This window comes from Gigantopelta aegis, unplaced genomic scaffold (assembly GCF_016097555.1).
Source record: "Gigantopelta aegis isolate Gae_Host unplaced genomic scaffold, Gae_host_genome ctg3023_pilon_pilon, whole genome shotgun sequence".
In the NCBI taxonomy this organism is placed as follows: Eukaryota; Metazoa; Mollusca; class Gastropoda; order Neomphalida; family Peltospiridae; genus Gigantopelta; species Gigantopelta aegis.
The window spans coordinates 30,167-45,752 of NW_024533146.1; the positions used below are offsets into that span (position 1 = coordinate 30,167).

The 15,586-nt window shown below is 32.9% G+C and overlaps 1 protein-coding gene and 1 pseudogene across 1 annotated transcript; both read right to left on the minus strand.

The window, feature by feature from the left end:
- Nucleotides 1-1,419: 1,419 nt before the first annotated feature.
- On the minus strand, nt 1,420-3,400 carry LOC121391857 (prolyl 3-hydroxylase OGFOD1-like). The gene is given in 9 exon segments (XM_041523337.1): nt 1,420-1,560; nt 1,692-1,727; nt 1,729-1,751; nt 2,437-2,566; nt 2,768-2,859; nt 2,903-2,928; nt 2,961-3,022; nt 3,024-3,073; nt 3,306-3,400. Coding segments are annotated over 9 exon segments (651 nt in total). The 5' UTR covers nt 3,397-3,400.
- A 9,000-nt stretch (nt 3,401-12,400) lies between these two features.
- Nucleotides 12,401-15,152, minus strand: LOC121391858 (annotated as a pseudogene).
- Between the last annotated feature and the right edge of the window lie 434 nt (nt 15,153-15,586).

A 15,586-nucleotide genomic window follows, 5' to 3' on the forward strand; every position in this document is an offset into this window, starting at 1 on the left:
AGTCAATCCTGTATAACCTGTTTGACATGGCCAACTCGTCCACAAGCTAAACTAGTGGTTTTAGCAGTAGCTAACACAATGGACTTGCCAGAGAGAATCATGATGAACAGAGTGTCAAGTCGACTTGTAAGTTACCTCACCTCGTTAATTACCACTTAATTATTACTTCATTATATTAGGGGTTTACTCGTCTAATATTTCAGCCCTACACATTTAAACAGTTGCAAGAAATTGTCTCTTCAAGAATGCTCAATCTGAAAGTATTTGAACATGACGCTATCCTATTAGCAGCTAGAAAGGTCGCAGGTGTCTCTGGTGATGCAAGGCGGGCACTTGATATATGTCGACGAGCCACTGAGATTGCTCAGGAGAAAAGTGGGCATGCTTCTCGGTTAGTGGGATGATGGATGTTAACGATGCCACCCAGGAGATGTTTTCATCACCAATGATAATGGCAGTCAAGTAAGTTGTACAATATGAATATCCTATGACAATAACTGGTTGTTTTTTTCGATTAGGAAAAATGCTTCTTTTAATCAGAAATTGTTCTTCAAGCCATCTTAGTCGAGAGTAAACGGACTGGAATGGGAAGAGACAACTTTAAAAGAAGTAAGTGTGTATAATATAATATCTACATTGTCATTTATTGACGATATACAATATATTTTATTATCTTTAATAAAGATCCCAAGTTTTTGAAACTTTTTACATATTTTATTTTATTAGTCATAATTATTAATAATAAAAATTTTATTCTAATTTTCTTGTTGCTAGGTTACCACACAGCTAAGAGATCTCTTTCAAATACAAGGTATAAATAAAACATTATACAACTCAGTACATTTCCTATTTTAAACCCTTTAGGTTTTCCACCCTGTACTGCATCTGAAGCAGCTGCTCTCTGTTCCCAACTGGCATCATCTCGCCTCATTCTAGCAGAACGAGGGGAAAGGTGATATACATCGTCGTGTTAGATTAAAACATGAGTAGAGACGACGTTCAGTTAGCACTGAGAAAACATTGATGCTGCCAATTCATAATATTAGCATTGTTGTGATATTTTTGTCATTGAGTTAAACTATTTACTGAGTGCCCCTGGCTATATTATATTTATTATAGACATATGATTATTTTGATACATGAAAAATAACAAGTCAAAGAGAAGAGTAAATAAATATGAAGAATGATGACGCAAAATCTTTTTTGATTGTGTAAGTTATTGTTCTCTTTGTTTTGTTTCAAAAAATATAGTTTCTGTAAAAAAATTAATTTGGCAAAATTAAATGGTGCAAAAATCAGCAATTTTTAACTCTATTCTCACTCATTTACCAAATCATTTCATGAATAAATCTAAAATATTACACACACAGATTTAACTTACATGTTCTTATTAAATGTCAATCATCTACAGTATTCTCTTTATAAACTGTCATTATTGGTGTACCAAGTACTGTCGCTAGGGACTTCAGCTCTGTGGTTAATATACTTAGTGAATGACAATGTGTCACTGTCTTTATAAACTAGAGTCAAGGAGTTACTTTGAGGTGTAACAGTTAGTAACTATAGCAACGAAATAAGCAAAACATTAAATATTGTACTGTGTTGTCATAGCAATAACAGTACAGTACTATTTGAGTCCAATTAAATACCCTGATAGGGGTTTGCCCTTCTATTGTACATCATGACCTAACCTCTTCATCCTCTCCTTTGGTAATATATGAAGTAAAAACCACCATACTCTTGTCTCCATCCTAATATAGTAAGAGAGTACTCCTATATAACGTGTAAGTCTTACCATCAGATCCAAAGTATAGCCGTAGTTCCAACAAGAAAATCACTAGTGACATCTGTATCACTTAATAATGTGTAGTCAACTGGTTGCCAATGGTACCAGTTGCCATAGCAACAAATGGTGTTGGGTTATCTGTAGAGTTACTTTCAGTTTCGGATTCATTCTCGTGTTCGGGATCCAGTTTGAGATTATGACTGGAAGTTGGAGACCAGTGAAGTGTGAGAGAGCAAGACAGAAAGGATCAGAGAGAAGAAAATGTCAGAAAGTCTGAAGCCAACGAAAATCAATTTGTCTCTTTGTGCAGAATGAACAGACCTAGCATGGAAATAAATAGATGGAGATAAATGAATAGAACAGATACCGTTTATTAGGAGGACCTTGTTTTTCCCAGCTGTCACTAATGGTCGTATCTAGAACCTCATAAAGAGATTTATATTTATCTTCCTATTAGAGAATGTAATATATTAATAGAATGAAGTATTTATTTACCAGTAAAAAGTTTGGCAACTCAATCTGAGACTCTTCTCAAAATGCTCCCGTATTTGAGTCTGTATTCCACGTCAAATACAAGGGGTTTACCCATTCACACAACACCTCTAACTAACTAACTAAATAATACAACTTGTTAGTCTTGTTTTGCTAACTGGTAAATCCACTGGCTGTGAAAGCAGTAGGTAGAGTCTCCTTATAAGGAGATGGGCGTGGCACAGGTGGACCATGGAACCACCCATTAATAGACAATCGCACTTTATCAGCAGACAAGATCTCAGAGACCTATAATAAATAATAGCATATGTTTAGTGGATATCTCGTAGCATATATTGAGGATACATCCTCTATATTCGGAACACTTGTTCTAGTCCCATTCTAACACTAGGGTATTATTTGATCTCTCTATATTGAGGATTGGGGACACTTCTATTTAGGACAGTGTTTAAAGTGCTCTGTAGAGAGAGTAGGTAACTAAGAGAAAACCTGATGAAAGGAGACAGGGTTAACTTCAAAGAAAGCAAAAGAATTCCATTGTGGTATTATTGACTGAGCAATATCACTTGGTTGTCCATGATCTAACAGACACAAGTACTAAATAGTTCATGAAATAAATCTTACCATCAGTATTATAGAGATCCAATGTCCTAAATAAAATATAATATTACTTTATTTATACATGAGATCGATATGTCTACCTCCATCTTCATGACTCCATGTTGGATCAGTAAGATAATATATTAAAAGCAACACGTCTTCCTTCTAGTTCATCATCATGACAAAGTAAAGTGTCTAAAGAAACAACATATATAATTTATAAGGCAGTCTCATTCTTATATTTTCATTCCAAGGTGGTTTAGAAATGAGACTGTAGCAATGTAATTATACCAGTCTCATTCGTACAATTTCATTCTAAATGTGTTTAGGAATAAGATTGCATATAACTCTACTATTATTTATCACAGTCTCATTCCTATATCCTTTTATTCTCTAAAATGGTTTTGGAATGAGGCCTGCTACATACCTGCATATTCATACTTTGAACAAGTCATATCGATACATTCTGACAAATCAATTCCAGTTAATTTCTCGTAACCATGGCAACACATTCTCATTATAGAGTAAGTCTCTATTATTATTATAACAAAATTAATTGATAATAACTTACCTAAATTGAGTGATGTATTGTGATTTAGCGTCTTTTAGATCATGTGACTAAAAAATAACAACTAATATTTAATGATGTCATGATGATGTCATCACCTGCTTAAATTGATAAAGATCATTATTTTATCAAAAAATTTAACTTCATCAGTGCATTTTTTAACTCCCCGAGATAACCACGCTCCTTTTTTGATAAACCTGAATCAGTGGCTTCACTTTCATGAACAGACTTATTAAAAGAGGTTTCCTTTATAAAGTCTTGCAACATACAACAAAGATAGGGTTTTGAGAAACAGCTGCACTGAATCTAAAAAAAGAGCATATGCATTAACAATATTATAAATGAGCATATTATAGAAGTCTTTACAAATATATGTATTGATATTTAAAATATATGGGATGTGGCATTAACATACCGGTTACACTGTTGTTGTCCTTGATTCCTAGAAATTGGTAAAAAAAAAAAAAAGGAGAGAGAGAGAGAGAGTAATGTAATTTGACCACGCCCACCCACGTGGCATCCTCACTTCCAAGCACTTTGCAGTTGTGAAAAGAGTTGAGCATTTCTGTCAAAATAGTTTGAATTTAATTCTAGTTTTGTTTCTGGTTTTATCTTTTTTGAAGTTTGATCTCCATGTTTTTGAACCATAAGTCTTTTGGTCATTGCGTAACTCGCATAAATCTAAAATCTAAGCTAGTATTCTGCCGTCGACCTCCGTATACTACGTTAACAAAACAAGATGGTGAGTGTGATTTTATCAATATTATTTTATTTTTTAATTTTTTATGTATTAGTTACCATTGTCATTATTAAAGGCAGCTCAGGACAATCCAATGGTAATTACGTAAATGTAATACAGGGGTCAGGGTAAGACAGGATTAATTTATTAAATTGGCGACATAAAATTAATTGGACCTATAATTATGTCATCAGCAGCATTCACTGCTAATCTTATCATATGATTACATTAATAAACGAATTACTATGCCCTAAATATAATGTTACTATAAATAGTAACATGAACAATTAATTATATAACAAGTTATGTAAGAAGCAACCTACCTTTATTCTAAAGGTACTATTGTCATATTTTTAATTGTTTAGTACAATTGTTACTGTTAATTATTGGTAGTCTTAATAGTTTAAATGGGTATTATAATGGGGAGCTGGATGGCCATGTGATTGTGGTTGGTAATGTAGATAGTAACTATGGTGATAAGTACAGTGATTAGTAGTTGACCTATGTGGTTATAAAGTAATTCCCATATCACATGTGGGATATATATACCCATTATCATGTGATATGAATGTGAATGGAAGTAAAGGACATCCTCATTAATTGATTTAGATAGGTACAAAATATTTAACCCCTAAGTATTCTACTGTGAGGCACCCATATATATGTAGAGAGAGATATCTATTGTATTGTCTATTTGGCAAATACTAAGTTTATTCTTATTCTTTGCAGCTGGTAGAATTAAAAAAATGGTGAGACCATACAATGGCCATTTGGTTAGTTGTGATAACTGGATGAATATACAATTAAAGGAGGTCATTTGTACATCACGGGTATGTAGTTCTGACCACACCACCTTGTTAATGATTACTTTGTTGTGATTTAGGATGGAGACAAATTTTGGAAAATGCCCTGAGTGCTTTATTCGAGGGAGTATGATAAAATATTTAAGAATTCCTGATGAGGTATTATATGATATCCATTTTATGCTCTACAAATCAATTCACTCAAACTGTTTGTTCATTAATACCACATCCACAGTTGCACACTCATATATTGAATTATGTCTTGAAGTCCAAATTAAGTTGATTCCAAAGAGAGAAAAACCCCTTCGTTTTCCTTTGACTCTCTCTTACATAGGTAATTGATAAAGTCAAGGAAGAAGCCTTTAAACCAAGACCCAAAGCTGGTACGTCATAACATGACACAAACACTTAAGGACAAAAACATGTTTGATTAATTCTATAACTATGTTAAAAATTTATTATGCATGTCATTACTATGGTGACCATATGTTATTACATCAGGTGGTGGTGGTGGTGGTGGTGCTAGAAGAGGAGGCAGACCAGGTACAGTTGATATTAATGGACAGCTGCTGGTTTTGTTAATACATATATATTATATTATATTCATATGTACTATTGTGTATTGAGGTCTCTACAATATGGAGTTGTTTTGATGGTCACTGTGGTCATAGTAACCACATCTAAGCATTATAAGGGATTTAACTTGCCAAAAGCCATTCTCTTTGAACCAAGCAATATCTAAATGATAATGTTTCATTAAAAGGACAGTCATGCTTTTTTTTGGAGTTGTTTTCAAGCATAATGTCTATCTCTATAGCCATTGAAGTGGCCAGTATGCTGAAAGTTGAGTGGGCTCTTCCACCTGAACTTTAAGAATTGTAATGACCACCTTGTTTTGATGTGTTAAAAAATAAAAAAACACAAGTTACTATAGCAACAATACATAGTCTTTTACAAATCTCTGTAGTAAATTTATTGAAATAGACTTAATGATATCTCAGTAATTATAACTTCCTACTAGCTGGGATGGTATGGATAACATTAGTAATTGTTGAGCAATAAAGTCTCTAACCTGTACAGTGGGAGGAATTGTAGTTGTAATAAATGAGACAACTATTGATATAAAACATTTTTTGTGGTTTAAAACTTTTACGCAAACACAGGTGTCAGTTAGAGCTGTTTTCAATAAGTTTTCATTCAAATCTTATGAAGTTTTCATTAAAGTATTTATAAACTATTAGTTATAACTAACATTTGGTTAATATGCAATAATTGTTTGTAATATAAGAACATTGGAAAATAATTACTTCAATAGCAACGAAAAGACAATGAACAAACTATCGCTAACAAACAAATAAAAAGCGATCTTATGTAGTAACCTCTTTGACCAAAACAAAACACAAATTACCTATTTAATTACATTCATTAGTGTAACAGTTAATAAACTAGTCCTCTTATCATCCCACATTGTGCTACGTGACACTTCAAACTTGTTTATGCTCAACTATTTTGTCGCCATGCCAACAAACACAAACTGCATCCAACATTTTCATACTTACATGCTTACACAGTCAATAATAACATGTGTTTAATATAACACATTCTATAATATTCATAGTTGTAGCTGTTAATTATATTCAATGTGCAAGAAACATCTCTGTAATGGACACCTCAATACTTCCATGCTTCTTCCAAGGCTATGGGCTCCTGCTATCAATGATATTAATATCCTATATAGATTTTTAATTAACCACTGAAATGAGGAAGTCCTATAATCATATTAGTTAAGTTGCATTATTAAAATGTTTTTATAAGTAGCAGCTGCAAACAACGTCACATAGCAAGCCTTTACAATACTTGTCCTTCAATGGACACTCTTTATTAAGAATTTAAGATTAATGCCAATATTTTTAAAACACTTGTTCTTTGATTGTTTGAAGTTGTGGACATCATTTAAGTATGTTTAATTGGTTTCCAGGTGTGGTAGGGGTAATAAATTGTATATGGACAGCTGTGTGTATGTGTGATAATGTGTTTTATTTTTTTTTTTTTTTTTTTTTTTATTTTTTTTTTTTTTTTTTTTTTTTTTTTTTATTTGGTTTTTTTTTTATTATTTCACACCTTGGTATTTCCAGCTGTAATTTGTAAGTGTTATAATAATTATATTATGAGGAGAAATAACAAATGTAATATTTTAAATATGACTTTGTTAAAATATATGTTCATACATAATATTATTAATATATTATTGTTTATGTTACTCAATATCTTTTGTTTTAATATTTCTCATGTTCCCATTATTGTACTTGTAATAATTCCAAAAAAAACTATTTATAATATAACAAAATATTATAATATGAGAGAAAATATGTACAGGTCTGTGTCATTGTGTCTCATGTCTTTGGTGACCACAATCTTTTATGCTATTAATTCTTATATCTAAAACAAAAGTCTACTTCCTAACTAGTACAATCCTCATTCCAAACCATCAATCCTCATCCTAAACCAATGCCTGTAATCTATTACATGTGTATTTCTTGTCCACCTGTTATTCATAAGGTACGCGGAATATGGATTAATTATAACACACCAACACATGACAGACATGTCTGATAAGTTACTATGACGATACCATAGGTACTTTGCTGTTTGAGGGAGTGAGAAATACCTGACGTAATTATGTCAAAATGTTATTTGAGATGCTGTTAATAGTTATATATGTCCATCTCTTAATATAAATTAGATATTTTGATAGTTTTGTTTTCATTAACTCTTTTAAATATTTATGTTTTTGTTCTCAAGAATTTAATTAATAAATTGTTTTCATTGTTTTGTCTCTCCTGGCAGGTGTTCCAAGAGGACGGGTGTGGAAAACCAGGCGGGAGGACGAGGGGGTGGAGCTAAGAAATGAGATATCATCATCACATAAACACTTTTGTTCTTTATCAAATTCTATTTCTACTTTCTATTATAATAACAATATTCTATTGTACAAGTTACAATTAGACAAGAGAAATGATACATTTAATTAATGATTATTTTAATACAATAATATATTATACCTATATATCTTTAGCATCAACTCTTTTATCACTACACCCAATATATAGAGAGAGTCATAAGCTTTTCTCAATATATTATTGCATACTGTCAATAGTCTCCTCTTATTATAGACTTATGGCTGTGATCTATTGTTATAATTGATAATTTACCAATAAAATTAATTTATAGATCAAATTACATTGCCACCCATTGCATTAGATAGGATTCTTTGTTGAAAATATTTTTGTAAGAAGCCAAATTAGATGTGTTGTACAAAGTGTATTATAAAAGAAGTCATAACTCGAGTTAGTCAAGTTAACTGTTTTGGAGGCTGAGAGAAGCAGGCTTTATCTGAAGTACATTTATAACCTAAGCATAAGTTAGTTTTTATCTATTTTTTGTATAATATATGTGCTAATTTGCAACTTAATCTTGATGTTTTCATTTTAGGAGTGTTAAGAATATCTAACGGAATGTCACGACACTTACAAGTCTCTTTGACGTGCTGCTCTTTGCTGCTTGTCCTACAACTTTCTTCCTGTGCCAATGACTGCAAAAAACAAGTAAGAAAAAATTGAACTTATAGGGTGTAAAATTCTGCAGCATTTTGCAGTTATGATCATGACCATTCCTTTCTTTTTCTGCTAGAATTCATATTTGTGGAGAATAGAAACTACTCCTCCAATCTATTTGTTTGGGACATTGCATGTTCCTTATAACAAGATGTGGCAAAAAATTCCTAATAATGTTAAAGCAGTTTTCAGCAATGCAAGCAATCTTGGTTTAGAGCTTCAGTTGAGTGACTCTAATACATTAAAGGATTTAGCACACTGTCGGTATTTACCTAAAGGAGTATATGTTAATGAAGTACTCCCACGAGATCTTTACTTGCGAATCGTTCGGTATCTCCTTAATATCCAAACATTGTTTCCAAGTTGGTTAGCTGGGAAAAAGTGGAACAGGTCAATGGTTTTATCAAAATTCAGAGCAATCAACTGTTTTCTGCTATGATCTCTAACTGGAAAAGACAACGGCCAATATGGCTACTCCTTCTTCTAAGCTCACTTTCAAGAGAAACAGTCCAAAATAGAATGACTCCATTATTAGATGTTTTTCTTGATAATGCTGCACAAGGTATGGGGAAAGATGTTAACCTTTAGAAAATTTCAAGGAACACTGTCGACCTTTCAATAAATTAAATGACACTCAGGTTTGTGATTGAATGGATGGGTTTATTGAATGGATTATTGGTATGGACAGATAATGGATGCAGACACAGTAATATATGATCAAACAAACTTCAATCATTTTCAATAGTTTACAAAATGTTAACTACATATGTTGCCATAGCAACTGTCTGTCATGTTATCCTCTTTTTGTTGGCCTCTTTTAATGTAAATGGCTAGAGACACTCAGACAGTGTACAAGAACATAATGAAACATGGTACAATGAAATGGAACAAGTCCATGTATCAAGCACTCAAAGGAACTCTTATCTTTACATTAATGACTCAATATAGTCAATGATGAGGTTATTATGGTAATATATGTCAGTTTGTAATGAGATTATGACAAGGAACTTGTATTATGGTAATGTATGTCAGTTTGTAATGACACCAAGTTTGTGTTGAGAAAAAGATGGAAGTATATAGGTTATTAATTTGATCAATAATGACATAATGTTTTGAATAAGGAAATTAATAAATAGTTTAATTTCATTATGCTTACTTTAATAATCTCTTTCTTCTCTCTCTCTCTCTCTCCCCTCTCTCTCTCTCTCCAGGTAATTGTAGCTTAAACAAAAAAACAATTGGATTATTTAGAATCATTACAGATGGTCCTATATCAAACACAGACTCTGATATCGCTACCTATCAATGTGGTGACTTCTTGAGTTTAATTCAATGTACCTCAATACTTCCGCTACCAAATCACTCAAAAACTACAAAAACTTGACAAGTTGGGAGGCTCAGATCCTCACAGATATCAACACTTCCTTAGAGAAACAAGTCATCTTTCGAAGAAATCGCAGAAATAACAAACAAAGTACGAACTCTCTTGAAACAAAAGAGAAACGCAACGTACATGTTTGCATTAGGAGCTGGTGAGCAAAACTTCTATTTTTACTCTTTAAAAATATATTATTTACACTTAAATGGTATAAATGAGGGTTTAGTCAACATAGTTGACATTTTACATGAAACAATCTTTCTAACAAGATTATAGTACAGACTTTGTTGTAGGTGAGGGAAGTGTTTGAGGTTGGAAGTCAAATCATGTTGTACAGCTGGTAAATGTAGAGCCGTGTTAACAATTAACACTATTAAATTAATTATATTTCCAGTAAAATTTGAATCTAACAATTTCAAATTTATTGAAGTTGTCATGTGCTCTGTTATATAACTTTTGTCAATAGCAGCTAGATGGTCATGACTAGTGACATCACAGGATGTAAATAGTATTTTGTTGCCATGGTTACTTGGCTGTTTTGTTTAACTATGAAACCATAATGAGTTTTAGTAATGACTAACAATGTGTTAGGTATTTATAACTTGCGTTAGACTGTCGTCTACCCTTATCCATTCATCCATTTGTCTGTCCATCTCATATATCCATTCTTTCCATGGTATATCACACTATCTATCTGTTTATCCATTCTACAGGTCATTTACTCGGTAAAAAGAGTATCATCCATAGACTGCAAAAAAGAGGCTACACTGTGACATTGATACCAGCTACTCAAGATATTGAAGGGTAAGTTATCACATGATAATCATATTACTATGAAACGTGACACAAATTTAATAATGTCTGTCGTCTACCTGTTAATATTATTGTATATCGGGAATGGACTTATTGTGTAATGGGAAATTCTTAATATGCTGTCTCAGACGGTCTGATAGGAGCCTCATCAATTAATTTGCATTATCTAATAATCAATTATTCCTTTTTTGGTCAAAATTTTTAAACCCCTCCTACATAACTATGCTCATAATAATTAGGTTACTATGACAAACCTACAAGTGCATGTATGCATGTGCATATATGTACATGTTTTACTCACAACAAACCTTACAATGTAAACAATGTGGTTCTATTGTCTTATACATAATGACTTTGTTGCCATGGTGATCTTGTTTGTGAATTGAATGGAATGTTAATATCATAATCAAATTAATACTATTGAAATGCTATATCATGTAATAATACATTCCATGAACCCTTATAAATGATAGAATAACATTGTTAATAGTCTGCTAACGATATATACCTTATTGTAATTCCATTAATTAATATAATTATGAGTTGGTGCATTAATTACGACAATAAACAATGTCATGTGCCTACAATACCATTTTATGTGACTATAATGGCATTGTAATGTAACAACAATATCAATGTCATGTGACAATGATACCAATGTCATGTATCCACAATACATTTCATGTGACTATAATACCATTGCCAGGTGGCTAATACTCTTGTCATGTGACTATAATACCATTGCCATGTGACTGATACTCTTGTCAATGGACTATAATAGCATTGTCATGTGACTGATACTCTTGTCATATGACTATAATAGCATTGTCATGGACCATATTACATCTCTCACCATTACAATATAATTCATCCATTTCAGACCTTCCCTTCCCTCTAATATCATTGCTCTCGGAGATCCATTATCTGTACCCAAGATTCTTGTAATCCCTGGCACAGTGGACACACCCACTACAGTCCCACCCACTATGCCCCACATTATCACCAAGTACTATATCAAAGATAGTACAAAAAGTACTTAATAAAACAAACAAAAATATAACAAAGTAAGTATATAATTACATTACATAATTAAAGGGGCATCCTCTCTTTAAGTGATGTCATACCAGTTGTTACTATAAATAGTATTAACGTTTCAATTCAGTCGAAACGTAAAGATTACATTCTACTTTGTTACCATAGATACCGAGTAGACTCTGTAGAAGTCTCACCTTCTCCCTCACCATCTCCACAACCTAACAGTGAAGGGAACCAATTAATACCAATCAAAAACAAGTACTCGTGGTATCACCATAGCAACAAATATTGAAAGAGTAGACCAAAACCAAAGAACTGCAAGTTCTACTGTAAGATGGTCAAGTCAATTAAATATAGTAATTATTACTTTATTAATTGTATTTAGTTTTTTATTTTAATTAATTAAATAATTATAATATTACTATTATATGTTATTTACATTTATTTTGTATTATAAACAATAATAAATTAATAATTACAATTAAAATATAATAAATTATATTAATTATTAAGAATATGTCACTTTATTTATTAATTCATTTATTATGTTGATTTCTATAAACTTGTTTTAATTACTTGTCTAACCGGCATAACGGGTTTTTTATAGACCATTTCCAAGTTAACTTTGTGACCAACCAACTCGCGAATGTTATTTAAGCCGTACTTGATCATTGTAGGTCTATATGATAAATTATAAAAATATTAAAAGGGATGTCCCCATTAAGAGAGGTCACCTTTCAAGGAGAGAGCCCCAGGCAATTACAGAGACATATTTGGAAGAAGACCCATTGGTATCAACATTTCTGGTCTAAATACACCAGAATTACCAATCTCCACCCACTTTTTGAGGCCGGAGTGGTAACTAAAAACTTCCATACTGGCTCAGTATAAGGATTATAAGCTGGTTTGAACTTTAGCCTCTCAATACCTAGAACAACAATAATGTACTGAGATAAACAGATATATACTGAAATATCCTGAGGAATACTATCATTATACTGAATTATACTACCATTGTCAAAGGCTTACCCATTTTACTAAAGAAGGCATGAAGTACTCCCATTAGATCACCTAATGTTAAATCATAATCAGCGACCACGCCTCAATTTGATGAAACTCAGCTAAATGGGTAGCATCCAGAGTCTCATTACGAAATACTCGATCAATAGAAAAATATTTAACAGGTGTAAATTCTTCCTATAAAAGAACATCATTGAGTTAAGAAAAGATTATTCAACGTTATAGTGTGTACAAGATGATATCTATTGAACTACGAGACTATGTCCCTCTACTCCGACCCAGTTAGGATACGAATACAAATCGCTAACTAGTATAAATATAGAGGACATATTCTGTCGCTGTTCATCGTACACTGAATCACTACAATGTAATAGGTGACCAGCTTTACAAACAGCAAATAATATAAATAATGATGGTCAAACTGGTTCATCAAGTTAATAAAACAAGTCTGACCTGTTGTCCTCGTTTGTAGAGCATTCGAGTACTGACAGCTGTTGTGTGAGTTCGGAGGATATTCTTTTGCGCCTCTTCTAATTTCCAATCATATTGATAGCTAAATGGATTAATGATTTAGGTAAAATGGACAAACTGTCTTAGAAAAAATGGATAAGACTTGCCCAATGGATCCATGTCCGCCATATTGATGCATTGTTTTGACACGTTCCAAATAATCCATTGGAAACTCATAAGAAAACTGAGGATCTATATGTCACATAAATATCTATTTATCAGTATAGTTCTAATTATCAGAATTGAAATAATTTCTATTCAAAGTATGTACCCTTTAAAAAGAAAGTGTCATGTGCATCTCTAGCAGGATGTTGTTGAGGTTGAAAATAAAGCATCAAAATTCCAAAATGAACTTTCAATAAAATTATTTGTCGGCATTTCTGAAAACTAAAAACAAATATATTAGGACACACCCACTTTCAAATAAGCCACACACCCCATTTCTAAAAAGATTTGCCGTATCTCCGTTCGTACTTTGAGGAGAGGATGGAGATGACCACAAGTAGGTGGAGCTCCAAGAGCATCAAAATTATATTTTTTAAAACTCTCTAGTCTTCCACGAGCCACTAGAGAATATCACAAGACATCACATGACTGTCACATGATTGTTTTGTCAAATGAACCTTTGAATCATTTCTGCTGTCAGTTCAGTACTTAGACGAGTGAATGTAGTAGTAAATCCAGGTCCAGGTGTTATGATGAAACTTTTAATGATCCTAAATCAAGTAGTATCATTGATATCAATGATATTGATTGTGATCAGTGATATATCACTAACACATTTGTAATCAGCTTTCTTTTCTTCAAGTCCTTTAGATTTTCTTCAGATACATTATTTTTGGAATTCATTGACATTAATAGTAACTGCACTGTATCCGAAATAGATTGAACCTACAAACAAATTAAGTTGTGATTGGTCACTATGGTACGTACTGATGTTTACTAGTCTAGAGTTTACTAATGGTAGCTATCCTAGTCTGTGGGAAGTTATTGATGTTACTAGTCTGGAGCTTACTAATGGTACTATCCTAGGTCACTGTGGTAAGTACTGATGTTCACTAGTCTAGAGCTTACTAATGGTAGCTATCCTAGATCACTGTGATAAGATGTTCCCTTCATTTTGCTCAGAAAAGAGTTTATTAGTAACCCAATATTCTGACGAGGATAACAAGGGGTGTGGTTTGCCATTGCTATGGCTACCATATATATCAGCTGCATGTGTTAACAATGAACACAGCTGGTGATAAAAGGTAGCTATGACCCCACCAAAATTTATGATTATTAATTAAGAAGGGCTAGTAGACTATTTACCTTTCTGAAGACACGTGGCCCTCCTTCACCTGTCTTGTCGATTCTGAGCCAGCCATTAGACATAGCTTTACTAATCCTATTTTAGCATTTGGTACACTTGCCTATGAAGAAACAAATAGATAATCCATTTTTATCCTTTTTACTATTAATTCCGATTGCAGTATCCCATTTTCTGATGGAACAGAGTTAAAAATACGCGCCTCGTGCGAACCGTGATCAACAATCTCACGACCTTCATCAGTTAGTTCCCAATGTTTCTGCTCCTGTTGTTCAGTGTGGACCACCTGTATGATGATGTCATCAATGAATATTATTATAACTGCACAAACTTACATCACCCAATGATTCTAGACTTTTAACTGCTCCTACAATTTCTTGATGGTTCTTACCTAATTCACAAGCATATTGATAAGAATCTAACAGCGACCTCTCGGCAACTATCTCCAAAATCAGTTCTGGAAGACTATCTGACTTGGTAGCCATGATATTCAGGGCATGCGAATTACCACGTGGGACTTGTTGTGGGTGTGGTTGCGGGGCAGGGTACGTAGGCGTGGTTTTGTATTTTGTGGTGGGTGTGCCCTGATCTCTTTTCAGTGCTGATTCATTCACTTGTAGTTTATTTACTGTGTGTACCACTTTTGGTGATAGGGTCTGGGAGTTAGACAGTCAAAATGGTGGACTTCTTTCGTTCGGCCATGAGTTATCTTAGTGGAGGTGAAGGTGAGAGTAGTGGAGGAGGAGGAAATGCTTTTGTGGGACAAATTGTTGACCTGGGAGATGGTATGAAGTTAAAAGTGAAAAAAGTGATCGCTGAAGGTAATCCTGTGTACATATGTACATGTATTGGATTGTTACCATTAGGAGGGTATGGGTTTGTGCTCTTAAGGTAACCATTTCATTTCATTTTTATTGTA